This window comes from Lolium perenne, chromosome 6 (assembly GCF_019359855.2).
Source record: "Lolium perenne isolate Kyuss_39 chromosome 6, Kyuss_2.0, whole genome shotgun sequence".
Taxonomy (NCBI): domain Eukaryota; kingdom Viridiplantae; phylum Streptophyta; class Magnoliopsida; order Poales; family Poaceae; genus Lolium; species Lolium perenne.
In genome coordinates this window covers 139,660,082-139,685,371 of record NC_067249.2, presented here as the reverse complement: position 1 = coordinate 139,685,371, position 25,290 = coordinate 139,660,082, and the positions used below count along the sequence as shown (strand labels likewise).

The 25,290-nt window shown below is 48.0% G+C and overlaps 1 protein-coding gene across 1 annotated transcript; it reads left to right on the top strand.

Annotated features, from left to right (window-relative positions):
• Positions 1–20,711: 20,711 nt before the first annotated feature.
• LOC127326565 (NAP1-related protein 2) lies at positions 20,712–25,006 on the top strand. The gene is made up of 10 exons (XM_051353413.2): positions 20,712–20,960; positions 22,620–22,742; positions 22,860–22,910; positions 23,080–23,151; positions 23,394–23,507; positions 23,593–23,651; positions 24,061–24,121; positions 24,250–24,306; positions 24,388–24,420; positions 24,718–25,006. The coding sequence occupies exons 1-10, from the start codon at positions 20,829–20,831 to the stop codon at positions 24,760–24,762; spliced, it is 747 nt and encodes a 248-aa protein (XP_051209373.1). The 5' UTR covers positions 20,712–20,828; the 3' UTR covers positions 24,763–25,006.
• The last annotated feature ends 284 nt before the right edge of the window (positions 25,007–25,290 follow it).

Sequence of the window (25,290 nt, the reverse complement as noted above, 5' to 3'; positions counted from 1 at the left end):
GATCTTATCCTTGGTGCCAACCAGGTGTACATTCCTGTCCACACTTCCTATGGTGTGAGGCCCGGTATAAGGTCTAGCCAATCATGTTCCTCCGCTACCTCGAACACCCACCCTTTGTTGCATGCCCCGACCCTGGGTCCACGCCGGTCCCATTATTCCCGTAGATTTCAGGGTGGACCCCGACCACGACGTCAATGCAGGGCTCTACCATACATTCCTACGCCGGTAGCTGCAACCCATCATAGACCACAATACCGTGGGGACTTAAGGCTTCCCCAGCTTACCGCTTGTTCTTCGGGCGACAAGTGTCTACGGACAATGCCGTGGGGACTTAAGGCTTCCCCAGCCTACCGCTCGCCCCCGACAGATACAAGTGTCTACGGTAAAGCGCATCCGTTGATGAACGAGAGGTGGAAACACTTTTGACTACTCCGTCCCACTCCGGATCTTATGGTTAACACGGGTATTACAGAACAAGAATCACTGGACGCCATTTGTTGTTTAATCCTAGATGGATATAAACCCTTGCAATGGAACCTCCACCATATTAACACAATCCATGGTTCCATTGCCCACCACATAGTCATATTCATAGTTATGAAAAATAGTGGTTTTGGTTTTTATGCAATAGTGATAATCATAGTACTTTGCAAGTAATTTGATAAAGATACTCAAATGACATGAGCAAGTGATGAACTTGCCTTTCTTGGCTGCAAGATTATGCAGACAAGGTCTTCGATACGCAATAACTCCAAATTCTGAAAGAGCATCATCGTCTGGTAAGGACGATGTTTAAAAGATTGGCAAGGATGCAATAATGCATAAGTATGAGATGCAATCGCTCTAAGCGTGTCCTAACCCCGATGATTTAGGATTAGTGAGTGGTAATGATTAGTTCAGGGTGTGTTGCACTTTTAGAGTGATTCACAAACAAGGTTCTTATTCAGGTGTGGTTACATGGTATCATAAACAGATGTTGTGATATATCATAATAATAACACTAATAGCACACAACAATAACATTTGGTATAATCCTAGCATGTGATGATAGTGGTTGGTTTTAGCACTACATGGCATGGTTAATGATTAATTATCATATACTTCAAAAGAATAACTTTTTGAAGATCATGTTCTTTGATAAAGAACAAGTATGATAATCAGGGTTGTGGAGTTCTATGGTGTTCTATAGTTTTAATTGGTTTCTGGAGTAAGTAGTAGATGGATCACAACCTAGTTGGATTCATCAACACCTAGGGCTTGTAAGGTTGAGTTAAGCCTAGGTATCCTAAGCAATTATTCATACAAGGTTGCTATTAGGATTGGTTCATCTTATTGGTGATAACTAGCTAGGTTTTATAGGTCCTTATAAGCAGGGTTGATGGCGACTCTTAATTCACTTCAAAAGAATAACTTTTGAAGAACATACTTCTTAAGTAATAAGAAGTATTACAATTAGGGTTGAGGTTGTCTAGGTTTTGCTATTTGATCCACTAAGTAAGGGATGGTGGTTTCCTAAATAGGATGATTCATAATTATGAAGTATTGGTGAGGTTTAGTGGAGTAGGTAATGTAAGGTAATCATCAAGCATGGTTACTATTAGGGTTCATCACAATGGTGTGATGATAATCATGGATAGTTAAGGATGGTGGTTTTGGGAATAGGAACTAGGGTTTTACACTTGGTTGATCCTACTAGATCAGCAAGTTTTATTTAGATGAGGACATAGCATAGCAATTAACTAGTGATAGGGTTCTTACATTTTATGTGGTCATGGTAATTATTTAGTTGCTATTATTGTTCTATGTTTGAAAAGAAGGTACCATGATCACATGTTCTAACCTAGGGTTTAGGTTAGAAGCAATTTAGGTTCCTATTGACTAATGGAACTAGGGTATGGTGCATAATTGAATTAGGGTTTTAGGGTTCCACATGAAATTATGTGGTTATCACTTTGTTTATAATGGAACTAGGTCTTCCTATCTACCCTATAATTCTTGGATTAATAACTTCATTATAAAGTTGAAGCTATTAATAACTTAAGGATAAAAATAATATTGCATTTGGCATTTTATTATTTTAAACAATTAATAATTAGGGTAATTATTAATCAGGGTTTAAATCTCTCTAATAATGATTTAACAAAATAACAAATAAAGAAAATTAGTTTTAATGTTTTCTTTATTTAGTTACTGGTTTTTATTTGATTTGGAAAGTTTTTCTAATTATTGAATTTTAATTGCATTTAGAATTAAAATAAAAGGCTTAAATAATAAGTTTTAAATAATTGAATTTTTATTAAAAATAAGAATTTCATTTTATATTTTTATTGGATAGATTTTATTTTTAGGATCATTTTGATACCTCATTTGTATTTTTCTGAGTTATAATGAATTTTCTAAATTCATTCAAAGTTTCAGACATTATTCTGGTTTTTAAATAACGAAAATAATACTAGATGTACCCGGTTCTTATCTAACCGTAGTCATTGACAAGTGGGGTCTATGCCACCTCAGCGACAACGTGGCACCGACCAAGTCAAATTTTGACTGGCTGCGCTGCTCTCCACCGGCGACGATATGGTGACGGCCCCCGACGTTCCAGAGCTGCCGCGACCCTACGGGCGCGCGCGTTCGAGCCGTCTTGAGGTGGTGAGGCGAACGGGCGGCGCCAGTGACCAAATGGTCACCGGAATCGACAACGGCGCATGGTGCTGCGGCGGCGCTAGTCCGGCGAATCTCAATCTCGAGCTAGGGATGTCTATTCTACGCAATAAGAGATGCTAGAGATGCGCAGGCTCACCTCAAAGCTGATAGACTGCTCGAGGAAGACGGGGATGGTCGGAGTTGAGCTCGTGGACATGATTTCCGGCGAGCTCCGACGAAAGGGAATGGACGAATTCTTCCGATTGAGCAAGCCATTTCTCGATTCCTTTTACCAGATCGATCCCCGGACACATGCGCTTCTCATGGACTACCTATGGGTCCCTAGGGTGGTCTCCTCCGACGGATTCATGATGAACTCCGACGAGGTGCTGCGGATGATTTCGGAAGTTATACAGAGATTGAGAGAGTTTGAGAGGTTGCTGGATGTTTAGGGTTTTCTGGCGGTGCTCTGGAGGTCTTTATACGGCACGACAAGGCTTGGTTCGCCACCTCACCGGCGGCAGCGGCCGGGATGCAAACGGCGATGTCGGCAGGCTGCTGGCACGAATCTTGGAGAAAACAAGATATGGATGGTGGCGTGGAGGATAAGGGCGTCTGCATGATGGTCAACTCCTCCCTGGCGATCAGCAACGGCGGTGGTGACGGAGCTCGCCGCGGTGTCGGCCTCACAGAGGAGAACGAAGACGATGGTCTTCTGTTTTTTCTGCTTCTTATTGAATCGGTGCTGAGAGTTGGGTTGGCTTTGGTGCTGGGCTGGGCTTCGTTGGTAGGCCGCTGCTAGGCTGCTTCACGGGCTGCACAACCAGGTAAGGTCTGGTAGGCCTCTCCTCCTCTCTTTTCCATTTTTTTTGTATTTTCTGTTTTGAGTTTTGTTTACATTTTGTCATTTGTATTTCAATCATATTTTGTAGAACTATTAAAATTAGTTTCCAAATGGTAGTTTGTTTTTATTTAATGATATGTAAGGTTATATTGGGTATTACTTTGCAAGATACAAATCACCAGGTAAGGTTTGTTTATGGAGTTCTATTAAGTAAGTGACTAAGTGGCATAATTTCATGTGCGAAAATATTTCTAAGGACTTGATCTCTCATTTGAGAATGTTGGTCACTTACACATGATTTTATGTGGGCATCTTTATTAAGGTCTTGTATGGTTTAGTAAATTCCTATTTCAAGGTTAGCACTAGAATTACATTTAATAACACTTTGAATTACTTAGAGTAGATATTACTCTAATCAGGGTTTGGTCTTGGTTATCATGATAAGTGGTTGATCACCACTTATGGGTTTTAATTAGAAAATATAGCACAAGGGTTTCTTATGTTCATGAATTGAAGCATAAGATATTAATGAGGATGCAATTCTGGTTATAGAGATGAAATGCCACCATATTACATTGGCTAGGGTTTCATCTCCCCTAACCATGATAAGGTGATGAATTACTTAACATTTTATGTTCTCCTCTCGTTACTAAGATCTTGAGAATTGGTTTTATCTTATACCAATAGAATTCTATTATATCCTTAACTTATTGTTGAAGTAACTAAAGTAACTATATTTCTTTTTATGGTTAACTTTGATCATATGGATGGATGGTTTCTCACCATATTAAGTATGGAGTTTTACTCTAAGGTTTTCTTAGGTTCTTTAATTTATGAAATATAGATATGGTAGGATTCTACTTATGATCACCAAGTGGTCACAAGTTAAGGTTAGGGTTTTAGCCTAGGTTTGCTTACTAGTTACCTCCCTATAATTTCATGTGGTGAATGATATCTAGTTATCCTATTAGGGTTTAACTTATCCTCACATATCTCAAGAGCATGATCATGAATTAGGCATGATCAACTTGTTCTTAATATCTCTACCTCAAGTTCTTTGGGTTTATGATCATCACTCAATCTATAATGATCAAGGTTTGGCTTCCTAAGGTATCTCTCATTAATTAGGTTTCTCACTTCCATGGTCAAGTATTGTTTTGATCAACTAGGGTACAGTACTTCTAATTTACATTCTTGAATGGTACTACTATGTGTCGTTGCCTAATCGACGGTACCCCGGAGGAGGGATCCTCACGAGGGGGAGAAGAAGTAGGGGCCATAGGGCGGAGTGCTCTCGGGACGGTGGTACGCGAGTTACCCAGCTTCGGAACACCTGCACGATGACAGGGCCTACTGCTGCTTGTCTGGAATTATCTGGGCGCTTTCGCGTTGTTACAATGAGTTGTGGTTGTGCCTCTAGGGCTCCCGGGATCCGGCTTATAAAGGCGCACGGATCTAGGGTTTACACGAAGAGTCCTAGCCGGATTACAGATAGCCTAGCTACGGTACAATATCTTGCCGTGCACGTCACGGATCCGCCTTCCATACATGTCGTACTGGATCCGGGTTCCTCATGGACCTCCCTGGATCCGGGTCACTCCTAGGTCGGTGCGGATCCGGCCTGCTGATCCTGGGCTGGACTTCTTCCTTCATGATCAACAAGAATCGGGCCGCCCGATGGGCCACATGCCTCATCACCGTCTGTGGGCCACCCGGGCTTGCCGGATCTAGGCACTGTCGATGGTACACCCATGAAGTATACCCACAACAGTAGCCCCCAGAGTTCTCCGAGTTTCGCCAGCAGTTTCCGCCATGCTTGTTTCTTAGGTTTCCGGCATTGTCGGCAACGCGGAGAAACTTGAAGAGCTCAAACTTTGCATTTTCTTCTTTTTCCAACTTATAGCTGGAAAATGCTCTCATCCTGCGGGACTTCATCCATCGACGTTCCAAAGAACATTTCCGGGTTACTCCCTGCTTGCGAACAAGAGCCAACTTATCTTCACGCAATCACCCGGAATCTTAAAAGATTCAAACGGTTCCGCCAATTCTGGCGCCATTTTCGCGCGATTTGCGCGGTAACTTATCTCTAGCCATTTTTACCGCTAGGGTTTGGGACACGTGTCACGCATCCAACGGCGCGACGCTTGCGTTCCGACCACAGGATGCGGAACACGAATCTTATCCCCTCAGCCTATAAATATCAGCCGTCGACCCCGTCTCACCCCATACACCCCCCAGTCACCTCTCCTCCGAGCGCCGCCCGCGAGCCTCTTCTCCGCCGCGCCGGAACCTGCCGGAAAGTCGCCGGAGCATTGCCGGAGCGAGCCCTCCGCCGCAGTGTTCTTCGTGTTCTTAACTCCGGCGAACCACCGCGCGGAAAAACTCGCCGCCGGCAACCCCGACCACCGCACGCGCCATTACGGTAAATCCTCGAGCTCAAACTTCGCGCCGTAGTTGGTAGGGATGAACTTGGGGAAGACGAATTGAGATCCGACTAAGGAAAGTTTCCGCCAACCTTTTTTCTTCAGATGTCTTCGACAACTCCGCCTCCGAGCTCGGAACCGATCATGGCGACGCCCATTTCCTCCGCCCCTCCTCCCTTTGTTCCCATCAGGCTGGATCCTACAAAGGATTCCGGCAAGGAGACTGAGGGGACCTCTGCTCACCCGGAGAAAACCTCCGAGGCGGGCGATCGGAGCAGCAAACGAAGAGGCTGCCAAGAAATCAAAAGCTCGGAAGCGCGACTCCGAAGCTAAGGGGAAGTGGTGGCCCCGTACCACCACCGAGATGGAGTTAAAGAATCTCGAGTCGAGGGCTTCCTGCAACCCGGAAGCTGGAGGACAGTTCCAAATGAACCAGCTCCGGCTCCAAGGGACAACGAGATGGTGCCGACGAAGGCACCGGTGGAGCGCGGATTTTCGTTTCCGCCTTCGCATTTCTTCCGGGAGATTCGAAGACATACGGACTCCAACCTCACAACATATCTCCGAACAGCGTGCTCGCCATCAGCAACCACGTTGCTCTCTGCGAAGGCCACCTCCGGGTAACCCCAGAGCTCTCTCTCTTCCAATACTACTTTTCTGTCAAGAAGGAGAAGATCCGCCAAACTTCCGAGTTGGCGACTTGCGGATCCGTCACCTTTATCATCCGCCCGGGCCGCGTTTACCCCCCCACCGACCGCCACGAATCCGCGAGATACTGGTCTGGGGGCTTCTTCTATCTGAAGGACGTCTCCGACCCTGCGAGCGACAAGAAGCTACCACCTTTCAAGAACTGCCCCGCCACCGAGCTTCCGTCTTGGACGCACTGCCCCCACTTCTCCGACTCGCCTCAGCTGACCCGCGCTGTCAGGCGGATCTGCAAGCTTACTGAGGAGGGGCTGACGGGAAAAGACCTAACCCTCTCGTGGTTCACGAAGCGGATCCAGCCGCTGCAACATCGGGACCGCCTGATGTTTGAATACACAGGGCGCGACGATCCGATGCGCGCCACCAAGGATAACCTCTCCGCCGACGCCATCGACAAAAGGATCCGGGTCCTCATCAAGATCCCACGTGAACTCCACGTTCACGTATGCAACAAAGACATCCACACGGAGGGATCCGGAACTGCGGTACGTCGTCTTCACTTTGGTTTATCGCTTTTCTTCAAACTTTTGGCTAAGTGTAACTTTGAACTAGCTCGAGGCGCTTGAGGAAAATGAGCTCGGAACTCTCCTCCGAGTCCCATCCACCGGCCACATGGATCCGGAAGCCACGTCAGAGGCGGAAGCTCCTGAAGCTCCTCGTCCCGCGAAGAGGAAGAAGCCAGCCCCTTCCAGCCCTTACGCGAAACGCCCCCGCGAAACTCTCAGCATCGCGGCTACCCGGAAAGCTGAAGCGGAAAAGAAGCGCCTCGCGCTGATCAATACCAGCAACAAGGGGCAGCCTGCCATCCAGCACTTTTTCAAGCCTTCCGGGTAAGCGTCTTCTTCCGAGACCCAAGTTCTGGTTAACACTTGCTCTTATATTTGTATGTTTTTCCTGAAGTTCCGGAAGCCAGCCTCCCAAGGCCCCAAGGGTCATCAAGAAGAAGGCCAAACCATCTCCGGCTTCCTTCCCTATCACTCCTGAGGTGGAAGTTCCGCCTAAGGCTTCATCTGCCAGCAAGCCGGATCCGAAGGACATCATTGACCTTGATGACCTTCCGGAAGACCCTGCCCACCATGGCGACTCCACCCAGGGGACCTCCTCTCCCATGCCTCCACCCGATCAACCAAGTTCCGCTTTCGCGGGACCTACTGTTGAGGAACAAGAGCAAAAGGCCAAGCTCCTCCAAGTTACCAATGCGACCCGCGTCAGCCTCGAGCCAACTCCGTCCCTCCGAAAACTTACCCTCGCAGAGCGTCACGCGGAAGTTTCCGCCATGCTGAACAAGGTATGGGGGAAGCCGGAGGAGGAAGTGGGTTATCTCGCGGAACTGGAGGATAGCCTGAAGGAATTTTTTGCCAAGCACAGGGAAGTGCGGCAGGTAATACTAGCCCCCAAGCATTGGGTGATATAGTTTCGTGTAAAATGTATTAGCCGATGCTTTCTCAAAATGTACTGTTAGGCGGAAACTTGAAATCTTCGCCAAGTCTGAAATCTTCGCCAGCCCCCCAGATTTTAATATCCGACTAACTCTGCTGCTTCTCAGTCCACGCGGAAACTGCACGAAGATTTGCGCATTCACGTGCTGGAGCAAATCAAGGAGATCGAGGGACTGCGCGAACACGCGGAAAATAGCCAAAAGGCTATCCAGCTGCTTGAGACCCGACTTCAAGGTACGAGATCCGGATATTCACTTGTGCTGACAGTTGTTCAGGGTGCATAACATGTTCAATTCTGCTTTCAGAAGAAACTGCCAAGCATTCCTCGCTTGATGAACTATCCGCCAAGGTCAAGGTGCTTGAGGCGGAGAACGAGTCCCTCCAAAACTTCATGAAAGAATCTTCAAGCAAAGAGACTGAGGCGAGGAAGGAGCTCTCCGAGAAGCATGCTCGTGAGAAGGCGGAACTGATCGACAAGCTGGAGAAAAGCCAAGGTCGCGCGCTCTCCCTAATTGTCAAGAACAAAGCCCTGGAAGCGGAGGCGGAAGCCATTGACAAACTTATCTTCCGTAAGCATGTTTCCGCGTCGTTGCTCCGACCACCTTTGCATATTTTCTCTGACGGAACTGATCCTCTTTCTTCCGCAGCGAGCCTTGGCTTTGAATGGACAAAGGATTCAAATCTGACGAGGACGGAGGCGTACGAAGAAGCGCGGAAATCAATTGATGCGCTGTTTGGAGCTTGTCGCGGAATCGCCACGGCTCTGCGGCTAAAGAAGGCCAAAACCAGTGTCATCGACACGATGACCAAACTTATGCGACAGGTGCCGGAGTTTATGAAGGACTGGCAAAAGTCTTCAGCGCGCGGAGCCGCCTCCTTAGTCCTGGCCACCTGAAAGGCTTTCTTCCCCTCACTCAACCTGGCGCAAGCTGCACGCGGAGCCCCCGAGAGTTCCGACATGAGCGCCCTCCTCGCGGAAACTGAAGGCTATGAAGAGCTGTTTGTCAGGCGAGTGGATCACTCGTTCTGGTACAAGCAGCACAATCTGCCCGAAGGTTTTTCCGATGCGGAGGAGGAAGCGGGCGAGCCAGAGTATTATGGGGAAGGATCCGGGTCCAGCAGCGAGCACTCCGGAGAAAACTCTGGAGACGACTCTGAAGCCGGATCTGGTGGCAGTGACGACGGCTCCAGCTACCAGCAATCTGAAGAGGAGGACTCCGAGTAGAGTTCCTGTTTGAAACATTGAAAAAAGTTGCATCATTTTGGCCCCAGCGAGGGTTTGTAATAAGACTAAATTCTTAAGTAGCTAGGAACGAAACGATAATGCATGGGGCGGAAACACTTATCCTGCTATCCGTTAAATATTATGTGTATGTTTCGTTTTATGTCGGAAAGCAAGTGCTGACTTCGTTATTTTCCGACTTGCTCGCTTGACCTTCCACGAGCCGGAAAACCTTAGCCGGAAACGCTCGCCAGCGGCGACGAAGCCCAATGGCAGTCCGTCCATAACCGCGGAAACAAGCCCCCAGGCATAGGTGCCGGAAATCGCTACTAGGAATCCACGAGTTCGCAACAGATAACAACTTAATCAGAAAACTTAAGCTCACGTCCTAAAGGATGATTTTGAAAATCACAACTTTCATACACGCCTAGGCGGAAATATCCAGCTCTGCGGTTTTAGTCGGAAAAAAACATACACGATCTAAAATGAACAAGTAAAGGAGGTAAAGGACTCAAGGAGTGAACCAAAAGCTTTATTTCATTGATCATGTATAACTATTACAGAGTTTAGAACTCGGAAAATGTATGCTAAGTGTAGAAAGGACGTAGCTGTGCGATATTCCAAGGGCGATCTGTTTCATCGTAGATGTCGTCCGGATCCTCACGCTTGCGTTTCCGGTGCCAGTTAGCAGGTCTATCCCTTAACTCGCGGAAATCGACAAGGTAGTACGACCCGTTATGAAGCACTTTGCTAACGACGAAGGGTCCTTCCCATGGAGATTGCAGCTTATGGTCTTTCACCTGTCGAAGGCGGAGGACCAGGTCTCCTGCCATAAAGGAGCGTTTCCGGACTCGACGACTGTGATAACGTCGGAGTTTTTGCTGATAGATGGCGGATCTCTGGTCTGCTAAGTTCCAAGCTTCCTCGATCAGGTCCACAGATAGCTGTCTGGCCTCGTCAGCTGTTTCTTCATTGTAGGCGGAAACTCGCGGTGAATCGTGGATGATGTCGGAGGGAAGTACGGCTTCGGATCCGTATACCAGGAAAAAAGGGGTAAACCCTGTTGATCTGTTAGGGGTAGTTCGTAAACTCCACAGAACAGCCTCCAACTCATCAGCCCAAGCTCCGGCTGCTCGTCGCAGCGGTCCTTCAAGGCGTGGTTTAATTCCTGATAATATTAGGCCGTTAGCCCTTTCAACCTGACCATTGGACTGTGGATGAGCCACAGATGCGAGGTCCAGTCGTATCCCCATTGTCTCACAATAATCCCTCAATTCTCCTTGAGCAAAGTTCGTGCCATTATCTGTGATTATGCTGTGCGGGATGCCGAATCTCATCACGAGGCTGCAGATGAATTTTAGTGCCGTAGCACCGTCGGCTTTTCTCACTGGCTTAGCCTCGATCCATTTGCTAAACTTGTCAACAGCGACCAGGAGGTACTCAAAACCGCCAGGAGATGATTTTTTTAACTTACCAACCATATCAAGCCCCCAGACCGCAAATGGCCAGGTGATAGGTATGGTCTTCAGCTCTTGGGCTGGAGCGTTTGGTTGAGTAGCGTAGTACTGACAACCTCGGCAGGTCTTGACTATTTTATCAGCGTCTTCTTTAGCTGTAAGCCAATAGAAACCTAACCGAAAAGCTTTTGCAACGAGTGATCTGGGAGCGGCGTGGTGCCCGCAGTCCCCTGCGTGGATCTCTCTGAGGATTTCAATGCCGTCTTGATTGGAGACGCATTTAAGAAATACCCCTGCTGCACTTCGTTTGTAGAGCTGTCCATCAACTATTGTGTAGGTTCGTGCTCGCCTGACGATCTGTCGTGCGAGGACCTCGTCCTCTGGCAACTTCTGATCGATGAGGTAGTCCAGGAAAGGCTGGGTCCAAGCCGGAATGATAGCCATCACTTCCCTAGCCGGAGACACTACCACCTCTGGGTTTTCCGGGTTAGCGCCCTTAACTGAGGGTATCCGGAGATGCTCCAGGAAAAATCCAGGCGGAATTGGTTTCCAGCCGGATCCGAGCTTGGATATCATGTCTGCCGCTGTGTTGTCGTCTCATCAGAAGTACTTGACTTCGTATCCGAGGAAGCACTTGGCGAGCTCGTCAACTTCGTCTCTGTAGGCCGCCATGACGGAATTTCTGGCGTTCCAGGTTCCGGCTACTTGCTGTGCCACCAGGTCGGAATCTCCACAGCATATGATGTGCTTGATCCCCATTTCCTTAGCGATGCGCAAACCGTGTAGTAGAGCCTCATATTCCGCCATGTTGTTAGTAGCTTCGAAGTGGATCTGCAGAACATACTGCAGTTCTTCTCCGGTAGGGGACTTCAGGGTGACTCCGGCTCCTGAGCCTTGATGCTGTTTGGATCCGTCGAAGTGCATGACCCATGTCTCTGGTTCCGGCTCCAGACTTGCATCCGGAGCTTCTGTCCAATCTGCAACGAAATCCGCCAGAACCTGGGATTTTACCGCGGTCCTTGGCTTGTAAGCGATGTCGAAGGCGGATAATTCGATGCCCCATTTAGCCGTACGTCCTGTTGCGTCAGCGTTGTTGAGAATTGTTGACAGCGGAGCCTTGCTCACAATCACATCGGGATGCTCTTGGAAATAATGCCTCAACTTAGGCTGCCTAGGAACACGCCATAAGCTAGCTTCGAAAGTGAGGATATCTCTGTTTTGATTCCGTCAGCACCTCGCTGATGTAGTAGACAGGTCTCTGGACGTCATATTCATGACCTTCTTCCTTTCGCTCCACCACGATGACGAGGCTGACGACTTTGTTGGTAGCTGCCAGATAAAGGAGCATTGGCTCTGACTCTACTGGAGCTGCCAAGATAGGCGGGGAGGTGAGTATTTCCTTCAACCCTCGAAGAGCTGCATCAGCTGCGTCGTCCCAGACAAATTTGTCTGTTTTCTTCAGCAGCTTGTACAGAGGTAGTGCCTTCTCGCCAAGACGGCTGACAAACCTACTGATTGCTGCAACACAGCCAGTTAGTCGTTGCACATCTTTGAGACAAGTTGGCCTTTTGATGCACAGGATTGCCTTGATCTTTTCCGGGTTAACCTCAATGCCTCTGTGAGAGACTATGAAGCCAAGGAGTTTTCCTACTGGCACGCCAAAGACGCACTTCAGCGGATTCAACATCATCTTGTACTGCGGAGGTTGTCGAAGGTTTCGTGAGGTCGCTGATCAAGTCGGATCCTTTCCGGGTCATGACCGCGATGTCGTCCGACGTAAGCGTGCACGTTCCGGCCAATTTGGTCCTTCGTGCACCGCCGCATCGTACGCTGGTAGGTAGCACCTGCATTTTTCAAACCAAAGGGCATAGTAACATAGCAGTAAGTACCGAACGGGGTAATGAATGAAGTCGCCTTTTGGTCGGATTCCTTCATCCGGATCTGATGATACCGGAATACGCATCAAGAAAACACAGAAGTTCCGCCCCGCCGTCGAATCAATGACTTGGTCAATGCGCGGCAAGGGGAACGGATCCTTCGGGCGTTGTTTGTTCAAGCCGAGTAATCGATGCACATTCTTAGTATTTCGGTGTTCTTTTTGGGTACAAGGACGGGATTCGCGACCCAATCGGTGTGGATAACTTCTATTACAAAACCTGCTTCTAATAACGTTGCTAGTTCCATCCCTATGGCGCGGCGCTTCTTATCTCCAAAGCGTCGCATAGCTTGCTTCACCGGTTTGGCCGGATTTATGTTGAGGTAGTGCTCGGCGAGTTCCCTAGGTACTCCGGACATGTCGAAGGTTGCCATGCGAAGATATCCATGTTAGCGCGGAGGAACTCGACGAGCGCGCTTTCCTATTTGGGGTCCATGTTGGCTCCGATTGAAACCTGCTTGGAAGAGTCACCTGGAATGAGGTCATGCTTCTTGGTTTCTATCGCGGGCTTGAAGGAGGTTTTACGCTCGGAGATTTGCTTCTTGGTGGTCCGCATCTCGGTCGGATCCACCGCGGCTCTATAGCCTTTCGGCTCTTCTCCGGATATCACAGACTCTACGAAGGCGGCTTCGCCTAACTCGCACTCATGAGCCTTTTTGTAGTCTCAGGATACGGTAATCATACCTTTAGGACCCGGAATCTTGAGCTTGTTGTAGATGTAGCACGCTCTTGCGTGGAACTTGTGGTAGGTGGGCCTGCCGAAGATGACGTGGTAGGAGCTCTTGAAGGGCACAACTTCAAACGTGATCTTCTCTTCGCGGAAATTATGAACATCGCCAAAAGCCACGGGAAGTGTGATGCTGCCGAGGAGTTCGCCTTCTTACCCGGAACCACGCCATGAAACTCGGTGGTCTTTGTGTTTGAGCTGTTCCTTGGTGAGGTTCATCCGCTCTAGAGTCTCCAGGTACATGATGTTCGGGCTAGCTCCGCCATCCATGAGGCACTTGGAGAAGTCATACCCGTCTATGCGGGGACTTACAACCAAGGCGTAGCACTCCTTTGGCACAATTGCGGGATGATCCTTCCGATCAAATGTGCACGGAATTTCCGACCACACGACGTCTTGCGGCACGGCGGAACTATGGCGTTCGGGATCGGGTAGCTGACTTGGAGGCGCGTCTTGTTGGGGTTCCGAGGAAAGTGTGGTAAGCCCCCACGCTCTTTTGTCGAATGGGTTGGATTTTCCTGCGGATCCTGCCTTGGGATCCGGCGAGTTATCATCCTCATCCATCGCCTCGGAACTATCATCCTCTTTGTCCTTGTTCTTGCCCTTGCCACCTTTTCCGCGAGGGCGGTGCTTCCGGCGCGCTTGTATCCGGCCTCCGGGTCGTTCTTTAGATCATTGACCCACTTGCGATTGCGGTTGGTATGAGTGGACTTCCCTCAGAATCGGATCCGGATGGGCCGAGCAGGGCATGTCTCTGTACTCCTCATAGGTTTGCGGTGCGCGGGATCCGGCAAGCAGTGACCTCGGAGGTATGCCGCCGACCCCCGCCGGCTCCGCCTCCGCGTCCGCGTCCTCTTCCGCCTCCTGGACCTCCGCGTTGAAACGCCATGGCGACCATCTCGGATCCGCCACTCTTACGGTCATCGGGGTTCTTGCGCTTATGGCTGCTGCTGCCGCCATTGTCACGGTTCTTCTTTTGTTGGTGCGGGGGATTGTTGTAGCTACGAGATCACCGCTGCGTCGTCATCGGCGGCGGTGTGGTCGCTAGCGATGGTGATCATGTCATCCAACGTCGGTTGATTTGCATTGACCATGCAGGTTAGCTTGTGTCGCAGCAATCCTCCTCGCCGCAAGCCCCCAATGAAGGCGTGCATTGCTGTGCGGTTGTCAACGTTCTCGCACTCGTTTACGCATGCCAACCATCGGGTGAGGAAGTTTCTCGATGTTTCGCCCTTCTTACGGATGCAAGCCTGTGGGTCGCTTGTTGTGGCAGGTCTCTTGTAGGTGCCCCTGAAGTGTTTCTCAAAAGCATTCTTCGGTCGAACCAGCAAAAGATGGAGTTCTTCTCGAGGTCAACGAGCAGATCCGGGCTGGACCTACAAGGTACAAGCTGGAGCATGCGGCGAGCGATGTTAGGGGTTCCTCCGGCGAAGGTTACGGCATTGTAGTAATCCTCGATCCAGGTATCCGGCCTTTCGGTGCCATCATAGTGCTTCAGATTTCCGGGTAGCTTGAGGTTCATCCTTGGCTTTGGTTCCTCTCGAATCATCCTGCCAAAGCACTTCGGGCCAATGTAGTCGGTTACGTACTCGTTAAGGCGGTCCCGCGCGTCGCGCAGCAGTGGCGAGGAGACTTTGAGCGAGAGCGAGATCTCCGGCCGTTGGCTCCGCCTCCACCTCCGCCGCCACCGCTAGGGTGGTGGGGAGGAGACCTGCGAGGTGGGCGGTCTGACTTCTTGCTTTCGCCATCTGAATCTCCTCGGCCTTCCTGGTGCCGACTCCGGCTCCGTGGCTGCCTTCGCCTTGGCGCCGGCTGCCCTGGTCGTTCCGGCGAGGCTCCGGGTCACGGCTCCGACGAGGCTGCGGGTCCCGGCTCCTACGAGGTTCGGATCGCGGTTCCGGCGAGGCTCGGACCGCGGTCTTCATTCCGACTCCTCCCGGGCTCGGGCTCATGAACATTGTTCGATTCCGGCGAGGTTCCGGCGAGCGCTCCCTGTTCTGTTTCTTGGCAGCACGTTGTCGCGGATAACAAGCGCACCATGCCCTACGGGCCTGATGTTTCCGGCTGGACTACGGCGGCGAGGGGGTCGCGGGTAACCGTTGGGTGGAGGTGAGGGGTTGCGGTATTTGTCTCTTCCGGAGTACATCGCGTCCTTTCCCTTCCTTGGATCCGACGGAGGCGTCTGTGACGGAACGGGGATCGGATTTGGGTGCTCCCCGGCCCTTCTTCTCGCGCTCCGACGATCCGGTGTGCGATTCATCGTCCTTCTGCGCGGTAGATACACGATTATCCGGATTGGATTCCAACCTGCGCGAAGTATCTGCCTTGCTCTGCTTCTTTGCATTGCTTTGAAGCGACAAGTGTGCGGAGATAGTTGATGTCAACTTCTTCGTCCTTCTTCTTCAGCAATTCCGCTTTTCGTATGTTGTCCTTGGGAGTTTCAGTGGCTGGTGATCTGCGGGCGTGTTGAAGGGTATTCTGCGAGGCGGAATTGCTTCTCTAACAATTCGATCGGCCTCCGCCTGCGCATAGGTCATCTTTACCTCCCACTCAGCCCTCATGCTCTTGACTTGCTCGAGTGTGGCAGCAATCTCGCGGTCCTGTCTCTCGAAGTTTTCCGTCCAGGCTGCATGATCTGCCCTTCCTATCCTTAACGCAGCTTCGGTATCGGCGAGCCTCTTGGCTGTGGCCAGCATTTCCTTTCTGGCGGTCTCTAGGGCCTCCAGATCTGCGGCGTCGCCCGGGGTTATAGGTGTGTTAAGAACTGCTCGCGCGGCCACCTCTTCTGGCGACAAGATTTCCTCAGGGAAAATCCCTTTGGGGTCGCACCCGAGACATTGGAGATCCTTGATGGGATGGTTGGGGGTCAGATTGGCTGACTTGGTCTCCGGATCCAGTTTGTCCCAGCTGCTATCGTTGCGAGAACCTGCTTGGGCTGGGCGGAGTCGACTTCGGGCTGATCGCCATATCCGTACTCCCTTATCTTGCGAACGAAGTCATCGAGATTCCGTGGACGGTGTGTCGCCGGATATTGGGCTCATATTTACAAAAATCGACTCTTCAACCAGAGCTTCGCTTTCTCCGACAAGCTGAGCTCGATCCGGATCCGCGTTGTGCTCCGGTGCCTCTACTGCTCGGGACCAGCTCCGACCGCTTGAGGGGCGGTTCCGGCGGTGTGGGCCAAGAAGTGTACGAAGTGGCACCTCTGCTTTTCTAACACAGGGAGACCCGGGCGGATCGCATTGGTCTTCCACCTTTGTTTCTGCTCGGGCGGATTGGGTGGGCTTTGAAATTTCCAGATCCAAGGCGGAATCTTGCTTGGGAAGCTCCTGCATCTCAGATCGGATCTTCGCGACTGCGTCCAGCTCTGCGGCGGTCGCGTCTGCGTTACTTACCAGTGGGTTTCCGTCGGAATCGACGGTTTCCCCGATGAAGATGTGAATGCCGCCAATTGGGACGATGGAGAGCTTGACGGGGTTTGTCCTAGCCGGAATCCAGCACTCATCCGGAGGGACGATCGGCAGATTCCCGGCGTAAAGGACGCGCCCCACAGCGATGGTGTCGTCGTAGCTTCCCATGGCGGAACCCTCCCGGTTCCGGCCTCCAGACGCCCCAGGCCCCACGGTGGGCGCCAACTGTCGGTGCCTAATCGACGGTACCCCGGCGGAGGGATCCTCACGAGGGGGAGAAGAAGTAGGGGCCATAGGGCGGAGTGCTCTCGGGACGGTGGTACGCGAGTTACCCAGCTTCGGAACACCTGCACGATGACAGGGCCTACTGCTGCTTGTCTGGAATTATCTGGGCGCTTTCGCGTTGTTACAATGAGTTGTGGTTGTGCCTCTAGGGCTCCCGGGATCCGGCTTATAAAGGCGCACGGATCTAGGGTTTACACGAAGAGTCCTAGCCGGATTACAGATAGCCTAGCTACGGTACAATATCTTGCCGTGCACGTCACGGATCCGCCTTCCATACATGTCGTACTGGATCCGGGTTCCTCATGGACCTCCCTGGATCCGGGTCACTCCTAGGTCGGTGCGGATCCGGCCTGCTGATCCTGGGCTGGACTTCTTCCTTCATGATCAACAGCAACTGGGCCGCCCGATGGGCCACATGCCTCATCACCGTCTGTGGGCCACCCGGGCTTGCCGGATCTAGGCACTGTCGATGGTACACCCATGAAGTATACCCACAACACTATGGTTGCCTCTAAAGTTTATATCCCAGGAGAATGCCTGAGATATTATGTTAGGGTTCTACTTAATCAATGATGATGTAATCATCTGGTATATGGATAGATCTCTCCCTCAAATCCAAGTGTTGCCTCAATTAATTTGAGTGTAACACCATAGCTTGAGTTCTCTCTTATAGGAGTGGTTATTCTAGGTTTTATGGTGTACTCACAAGATCTCATTAGATAGTAAAGGGTTAAGTCTCTACCTAGATGGCTTAGTTGAATTAGTCTCTACTTTACTTTACCTATTCATGGATATAGTCTTGTTCCATTTGATATTAGGTTATCTCACCCCTCCAAGGTGAAATGGTTTACAACCTAATACTTTAGTTCAAGATTTGTTCTTGGTTCTTAAATAGGTAAATCTAGAATTGGTATGAATGGTCTCTCTCATTTGGGAAGGACTTCAATTCTAGCCTAAGGTTATTCTCCAAAGATAATGATGTAATCACCAATACCTATGGTTAACATAAATGGGTTCTCTCTCTAGGGAAGGTCTTGAATAATATCCTAGGGTTCCTCTTAAAGATGATGGTTTGAATACTTGGATGTATATCCAAGGTTTAGCTCAAGGTTTGTTACTTCTCTTAATAATTATTGTAGAACTCTCACCTCTCTAGGTTTGATGTATAATAATATGGAATGGAGAAGGATATATATTTATAGAGTTTACCTCCTTGTCTTGTTTCCATGAATGAAGTGAAATGGATACCATGAGGTTCATGGTAAGATCAAGGATTAGTTTAGGACATGAAAGAGATAAGTCAATAATGGTTTCTCCATTTTATTGTTACTTGATTTGCAATTGAATTGATGTTCATATGCTAAGACAATGATTACCATACTATAATCTTTTATAAGATCAAACAATTGATTATTGAGTAAAGTGTTGTTGTGTTGATTATTAGTTCCATTTGATCTAACCCCTTAGATCAAATCATCTCTACCCAAAACAAGGTTTTATCAAAGTCACATTGAGGTTTATAGCGCTTGACTTGATGAGCGACTTCAATTCCACCAAGGTCAAGTGAAACTTCAGTTATTGTGACTGTTTTACTTTAAAGCGCGAAAATTCCCCAGATTTTCTATGCATGAATGCAATGCACACATCTGTTTCCTATATTTTTGTAACCCCATTACCTGGGATATTACAAATCTCATCCAATCCCTACCATCCCCTTCAGCCTACATCGGGGGAATTACTCACACATGGATGGGGGAAACATGGTTGGTCGATGGAGAGGCGTCGGTGTTGATGATGGCGATGATATCCTCCAATTCCCCGTCCCGGCGGAGTGCCAGAATTGAGTTTCTGGTCCCGAGACGAAGTTTCGCGATGGTGGCGGCGTTCTGGATGTCTTCTGGCGATTTCGACTTCTCCCCGTGTGTTTTTAGATCGAAACCCTTAAATAGTCCAGAGGGGGGCGTCAGAGGCTGGCCGAGGCGGCCTCACCATAGGGCGGCCCGCCCCCCTCCTAGGCCGCGCCGGCCCATGGTGTGGGGGCCGTGGGCCCCCCTGGCCTGCCCTTCTGGCTCCGTGAATCTTCTGGGAAAATAAGCCCTTTGACATTAATTCCGGGGATTTTCCTGAAAGTTGAGTTTCTGCACAAAAATGAGACACCAGAGCAATTCTGCTGAAAACAGCCGTTAGTCCGTGTTAGTTGTATCCAAAATACACAAATTAGAGGCAAAACAATAGCAAAAGTGTTCGGGAAAGTAGATACGTTTTGGACGTATCAACCGGCACCCCCTACATTTGGTGCGTTGGCGGTAATATAGCACCGACACACCGTTTTTTTGGTGCGCCGGTGGTAGCTCGAGGCCTGTAAGTCTTTTCCTAGTAGTGACGGGGTAGATGGTGATGCGCTCCTTGAAGGGCGCATCGTGGTGCTCCCTTGGCTTCCATCAGCGATGCTGTCTTTGTTGTTGGGGATAACACTGAACCCTTGGGTCTCCCTCAGGGCGGCAATGTTCGTCGCTGCCTTGATCTCCGTCTTCTTGATGCTGGCAACACTACGTCGCCCATTGCGGTCGGCCGTGACACACGCCCTTCCTGCAAAGTCCACATCCCACGCCTCCAACGAACACCCCTCCGCTCCTTGGACATTGGCTTCCTCTGATTTTGACCAATTTTGAGGAAATCGATTATAAGTGTCAACTTGCTCGGCTGGCGATTAGTGATTAATAGGCAAATCAGCCGATAAATGAGTTAATCGGGTGATAAGTGAGTTTATCGGCTAATCAGTGACCATCAAGTAGCGATTAACCAACCGATTAACCGTTGAATCAGACGATCTTTTGAACAATGGTTTTAACAAATTGCGCTGTCTTCGGCGACATGGCGACGAGGGGCGAGCGAATTTGCGCTAGCGATAGTGTGGGGGTGGAATGGCGGGAATGGCGATGGCACACGGGGATGGGAAGGAAATGGTGCGAAAAGAAGGTGAATGAAATAGGGTTTCCATTGTGCCTATCACAGGCATGGACTGCAACTTTGTTGGTTGTGTCCAACGCTTCCATGCCAATCTAAATGGGACGGGCATGCTGGTAGCGCCAAACACTATATTGGACCACGCCGACGTGAAGGAGACTTGGGGGGGGGGGGGGATCGAACATTAAATTTGTGTACGGTACCCAGTAGCCTTTTAGGGGGGCTTTTGGGGAGGGGGCGACCGGAAATGCTCTTAGTTTCTTCATCAAAGTCTCAAAGAAAGGTGAAAATAAAAAAAATAGATATAGTAAGAAGATAAATAAAGTGTATTGCTCCTGTGTCCTAAGCTGATAAACACTGTTTGTAAAAAACATACAGTATTCAAATTTACACAGACATATATAAATCGTGCGTAATAAATTTATTTTAAGTTGCCTGCGTGTACCTGGCCCAAGCAATGGGGCGGGCCTGCGGCCAAAATTCTCCGATCCAAAGACCCCGCCCCCGATCCTTAGGGTTAGGGTTTTACAAAACCCCCCGAGTAGAGTAGAGACAAGACCACGCGAATCCAACGGCCCAGCCCACCCCAAATCGTCTCAGCACCCAGCCGACGCGTATCTCCGCGCCGGCCGCTATAAAACCCGCGCAGCTCCACATTGTTTTCCCCCCAGCTCCGCCTCCCTCTCGCTTGCCCGCTTCTAACAAACCCACACTCCTCTCGCTCGCGCGGCGCAGGTCCGAGGCTAAAACCCTAGCCTAGAGAAGCCACCATGACGGCGCCGGCGGACAAGGGGAAGAAGGCCAAGACCGACGCCGACGCCGCCGACGACAACGACCAGATCGACGGCGCCCTCGTCATGTCCATCGAGAGGCTCCAGGAGATCCAGGACGAGCTCGAGAAGGTGACCCCCCTCTACTCTGCTCCCCGATCTAGTTTGGTGCGTCCTCAGAGGTTCGCGGGTGGCTGGACAGCTGGATTAGGCAGCGGGTTAGGAGGCTTGGAGCGGGTGGCTGGGTCGAATTTGAGACCAATTTGACGGGACGGGTTGGTGACTGCGAGTATGGTAGAATTCCCCGACCCCTGTACTCTCGGCTCTGCGAATTTACCCTAGTTGCTCAAACGGAGCCTCTGAAGGTTGTGTAGTGCAATTTAATTAACCTCTTAGTTTACAGCGCCTGGTGTGTGCTGATTCACCGTCAGGTTATGGCAGACTGCGTTTTAAATATTACAGTGTTCAATTGTATGACCAAGTGTTTAGGATGTTTCATTTTCGTCACATGATGGAGGTTTATACAAACGGTGGCATGTATGTTCATTAAGCATTTTATTTGTTGAACAATGCAAAACATATATTCTATATTTCATTAAATTCAATTGCATTGACCACTATGTTTGTTTGGCATGTTTTATAGTACATAATATGTCTGCCAATCTATTTAAACCATAATTTCAGATATCTGGAGTAACTGAACTAGCTTCACGTCGGTACAATGTTCAGTTTAAGTTCCCTGATGAAAGTAACTGCGGAACTAAATCCGCCCCTCATTTGTCATTCCTATTAGGCTAGCCATAGTGCTAGTATCTTAGGTACTACAAAAATGCTGATGTGGGCAGCTAATTAAGGAGGAGAGAGGAGTTTAGAGTAACATAGGTGGATACTGTATCATAGTACTACCCACTATAGATATAGTATCACACACAAGTATTATTTGCATGATACTACTATTTGATACTACCCGCTATGACCAGTCTTAGTTCCTGAGGCTGTTTAGTTCCCGAGGTTGGGCAAGAATAGGCTCATTTGTCGATCCCATTAGTTCCTGAGGCTGGGCAAGAACAGGATTTTGACCAGGCTGTCTGAAATGAACCTCTAGTAAACAGTTTCAAACTGGTGTCCAGATTTTGAATCTAAAAGCCAATTATTACTGGTAAGGTTGATTACAGAAAGTGCATATGTGGTGCTTTATATGCAGTCAAATACACAAAGCATGGACTAGTGGTGCCATCATAAGCTGTCTTGCTGCCATGGAATCTAATCCAATACACAACACTCACGACGACGCTATGTTCATTTGCAAATGTTCTGTTTGCTCCCCGTGCACACTTAATTCCACTGATTATTCCATGACAAACTTTCTTGTGTTATTCAATTTTGTTTGGTTGCTACAAACTTGGTATGCTTATATTGGCCAAGTTATATTGCAATTTTTTCAACAAAATTCAGCATGAACAGCCTGTTCCATGGTTTCCTGGGCCATGACAGGGTGTTGGATTCCTGTTGTTGACCTGGAGTTGAGTTTCATTGATTGCTGTCTTGTTGTTGCTACTGTCTAATCCCCCAATGTCTCTTTTCACCTTTCACTTTGTATGACGCGTCTCTCTCTTAGGAAATGTTGATTTCATCCATAATTGCTCAAACTGATCCAATTTCTTTTGTGTTTTTAAAATTTGTGTTACGTAAAACCTTCTTTCTACTTGATTTTATTTTTATTCCCAGTGGGAACAACCCTCTGCACATGTATATCTGTAGGCTTATTTTAATTTTACGTTTTGCTCACAGGTTAATGAGGAAGCAAGTGATAAGGTTTTGGAGGTCGAGCAGAAGTACAGTGAGATTCGCAGACCTGTCTATCTTCGAAGGTGTGACATCATCAAAACAATCCCAGACTTTTGGCTGACAGCGGTATGCACACTACTATATTGCACAATATATAAGCTTCCATTTTTTTTTTGTTTGATAGTTGCAAGTGTTGATCAACATGCTCACATTTTTATGTATTCTGTCATCTGCTCTTTACAGTTTCTAAGTCATCCTCTTCTCAGCGAGCTTTTAACTGAAGAGGATCAGAAGGTATCTTATTTCTTTGGTGTGGAATTTATTTCTGTATTATTGCAATATTGTGCAAGCACGCACATGACGATGAGAAAGAAAGCTAAATATCTTGAGCAGTTATTAGATTTCTATTGGACCTATTTAACATGCATGTTTCTGAATATCTCTCTCTCATCAATCATCATAGATGTTCAAGTACTTGGACTCTGTTGATGTGGATGATTCTAAAGATGTCAAGTCAGGCTACTCCATCACTCTTGTAAGTATCATTTTCTCTTGTGAATTATGATGTCTTCATTGCATCACTGTGCCTAGGGCAAAAGCAAATAGTAAGTGCAAAAGATAGAATGATTTATTTGACAATAGCACAACCTATGCTCAAGGTACCTAGTGAAGAAAGGGAATAAGTATCCTTGGAAGAAAATAGCACCATCTTATCTTTGATGAAGTGTTCAGCCTTTTGTCTTTATATTCATTATCCCCTTTACTTTGAACTTTCAGAACTTCTCTGAGAATCCGTACTTTGAAGACAGCAAGCTTGTCAAGTCATATGCCTTTGCTGATGATGGAACAACCACAATAAATGCTACTTCCATTAAGTGGAAGGAAGGAATGGTATTTTGCTCTTTCTAAAGTTGTATTTTAGCACTGTTTGGATGGACAAAGTCTAATGCTCTTAACTATATATATGTACCAATAGGAAGTTAATGGAAATGCAATTAAGAAGAAAGGGAACAAGCGCCCATTGGTTGAAGAAAGGTTAGTTTATTCCCTTGCCTCTGCCATGATAGATCCAGGTGCATAATGTATTTGAAGTCATTTCCTTGTCACTATCTTTTGCCACAATGATTTGCATTCTTGCTTGTCCCATTAACAACATACACTTTTCATGCGTTGGTGATTTACATTGTTTAGCAATTTGTGGAAATCTAATGGAACCCTGCGAATTTCGTAGGTGTTCTCGTTTGGAAAAGCCTCCCAATATACATGTTAATTTGCTATATTAAATATTAGATGTATATTTGTTTATAATAAACATCACCCTGTGGTTAGATAGTCTGTTGTTGAACAACATTTTCTGGCGTAAGCCTTGTTGCATGTCTTGTGATTTAGAAAACCTTAGTAGGCAAGATCTGAAAAAGCTTCTCTTCTTATTCTTTTTTTGCAGTTTCTTCACCTGGTTTACTGATACTGAGCACAAGAGTCTTGCTGATGGGGTGCAAGATGAGGTAACAGAAACTTGTGTGAAATGTTAGCTTTTTTAGGAAACTTGCAGTGATTGATTTATCTTGATCATTTGCAACTTAGTGGCTGTTAATCCCTTGTATGGTTGGTTTATAAGATTTGAACTGTGCAGGTTGCGGAGATCATCAAAGAGGATTTGTGGCCCAACCCTTTGAAATATTTCAACAATGTTAGTATTCTATTTGATTTGATGCATCGTTTTATTTTATATTCTTATTATGCTGGGTCCTTAAAAGATCTCTCATTGCAGGAGGTTGAAGAGTTTGAAGACGATGATGAAGAGGTAAGTTTATCATGTCAGTTTTACTGTTTTCTTTTGCAGTCATCTGATTCTAGAAAAGAATATTGTTAAAGTAGGCATTGCTCACATATACTGTTTACTAAAACATACATCTGTGAGCAATGACAACTAAAACACTTCAACAAGGCATTGCTCTCACTTATGCTGTTACTAAAACATACATCTGTGAGCAATGACTAGTTGACTACTAAAACACTTGAACAATGTCCTAGTTCAGTAAGCAACTAGTGTTAGTTTTGTTGGCCAGATTTTTTTTATAACGTTCCCTTTTGTTTGCAGCCATCTGACGAGGAGGCTGAAGAGGACGAGGATGAGGAGAACTGAGCCCGCCCTTAGATGGATTGGTGATCCTGTTGTCTGCAGTTTGTGGAGGCCGTGGCTGTGTCTGAAGGGTGAAGTCATGTGATGACCCTTTCGTGATGGTTTCTTTTCTTTTTTGTGCTTGACTTAGCTGGAACTTAGCCTTAGGAGCTGTTTAATGTCTTATGAAGTACTGTCGGGTATGTTCGACTTAAAGGAGACCTATATCATAATCTGGCTATATTATGAGGACAAATTTAACATGCTATGTCTGTTTGTGGCCCTTGTCGGCGCTGCAATCTTGTGCTGTTTGCTGTAATGCTATGTGATGTGCAGCCGTAATGCGCTTTCGTTATGTATCATAGTGCAGTCCTCTGTTTATAACAGCTGTTTCGGCTTTTCGGCCATTGTAATTTTTTTCGTAGTGCTCTGCCTTATATAGCTTAGCGTTCTTTATAAAGATTAAAGAAGCTTACCGCTCTTTGCTTGGAGCTGAATACTGCTACAGCACCAGTTGTTCGGCATGGCAGATGGAATAAGACTGCGCTGTTT

Excerpts from the sequence above, each read along its gene's own strand:
- LOC127326565 (XM_051353413.2), top strand. The coding sequence starts at position 20,829 with ATGACGGCGCCGGCGGACAAGGGGAAGAAGGCCAAGACCGACGCCGAC. Across the intron at positions 23,652-24,060 it reads CGCCCATTGGTTGAAGAAAG|TTTCTTCACCTGGTTTACTG; the intron begins GTTAGTTTATTC and ends CTTTTTTTGCAG. Across the intron at positions 24,421-24,717 it reads TTGAAGACGATGATGAAGAG|CCATCTGACGAGGAGGCTGA; the intron begins GTAAGTTTATCA and ends TTTTGTTTGCAG.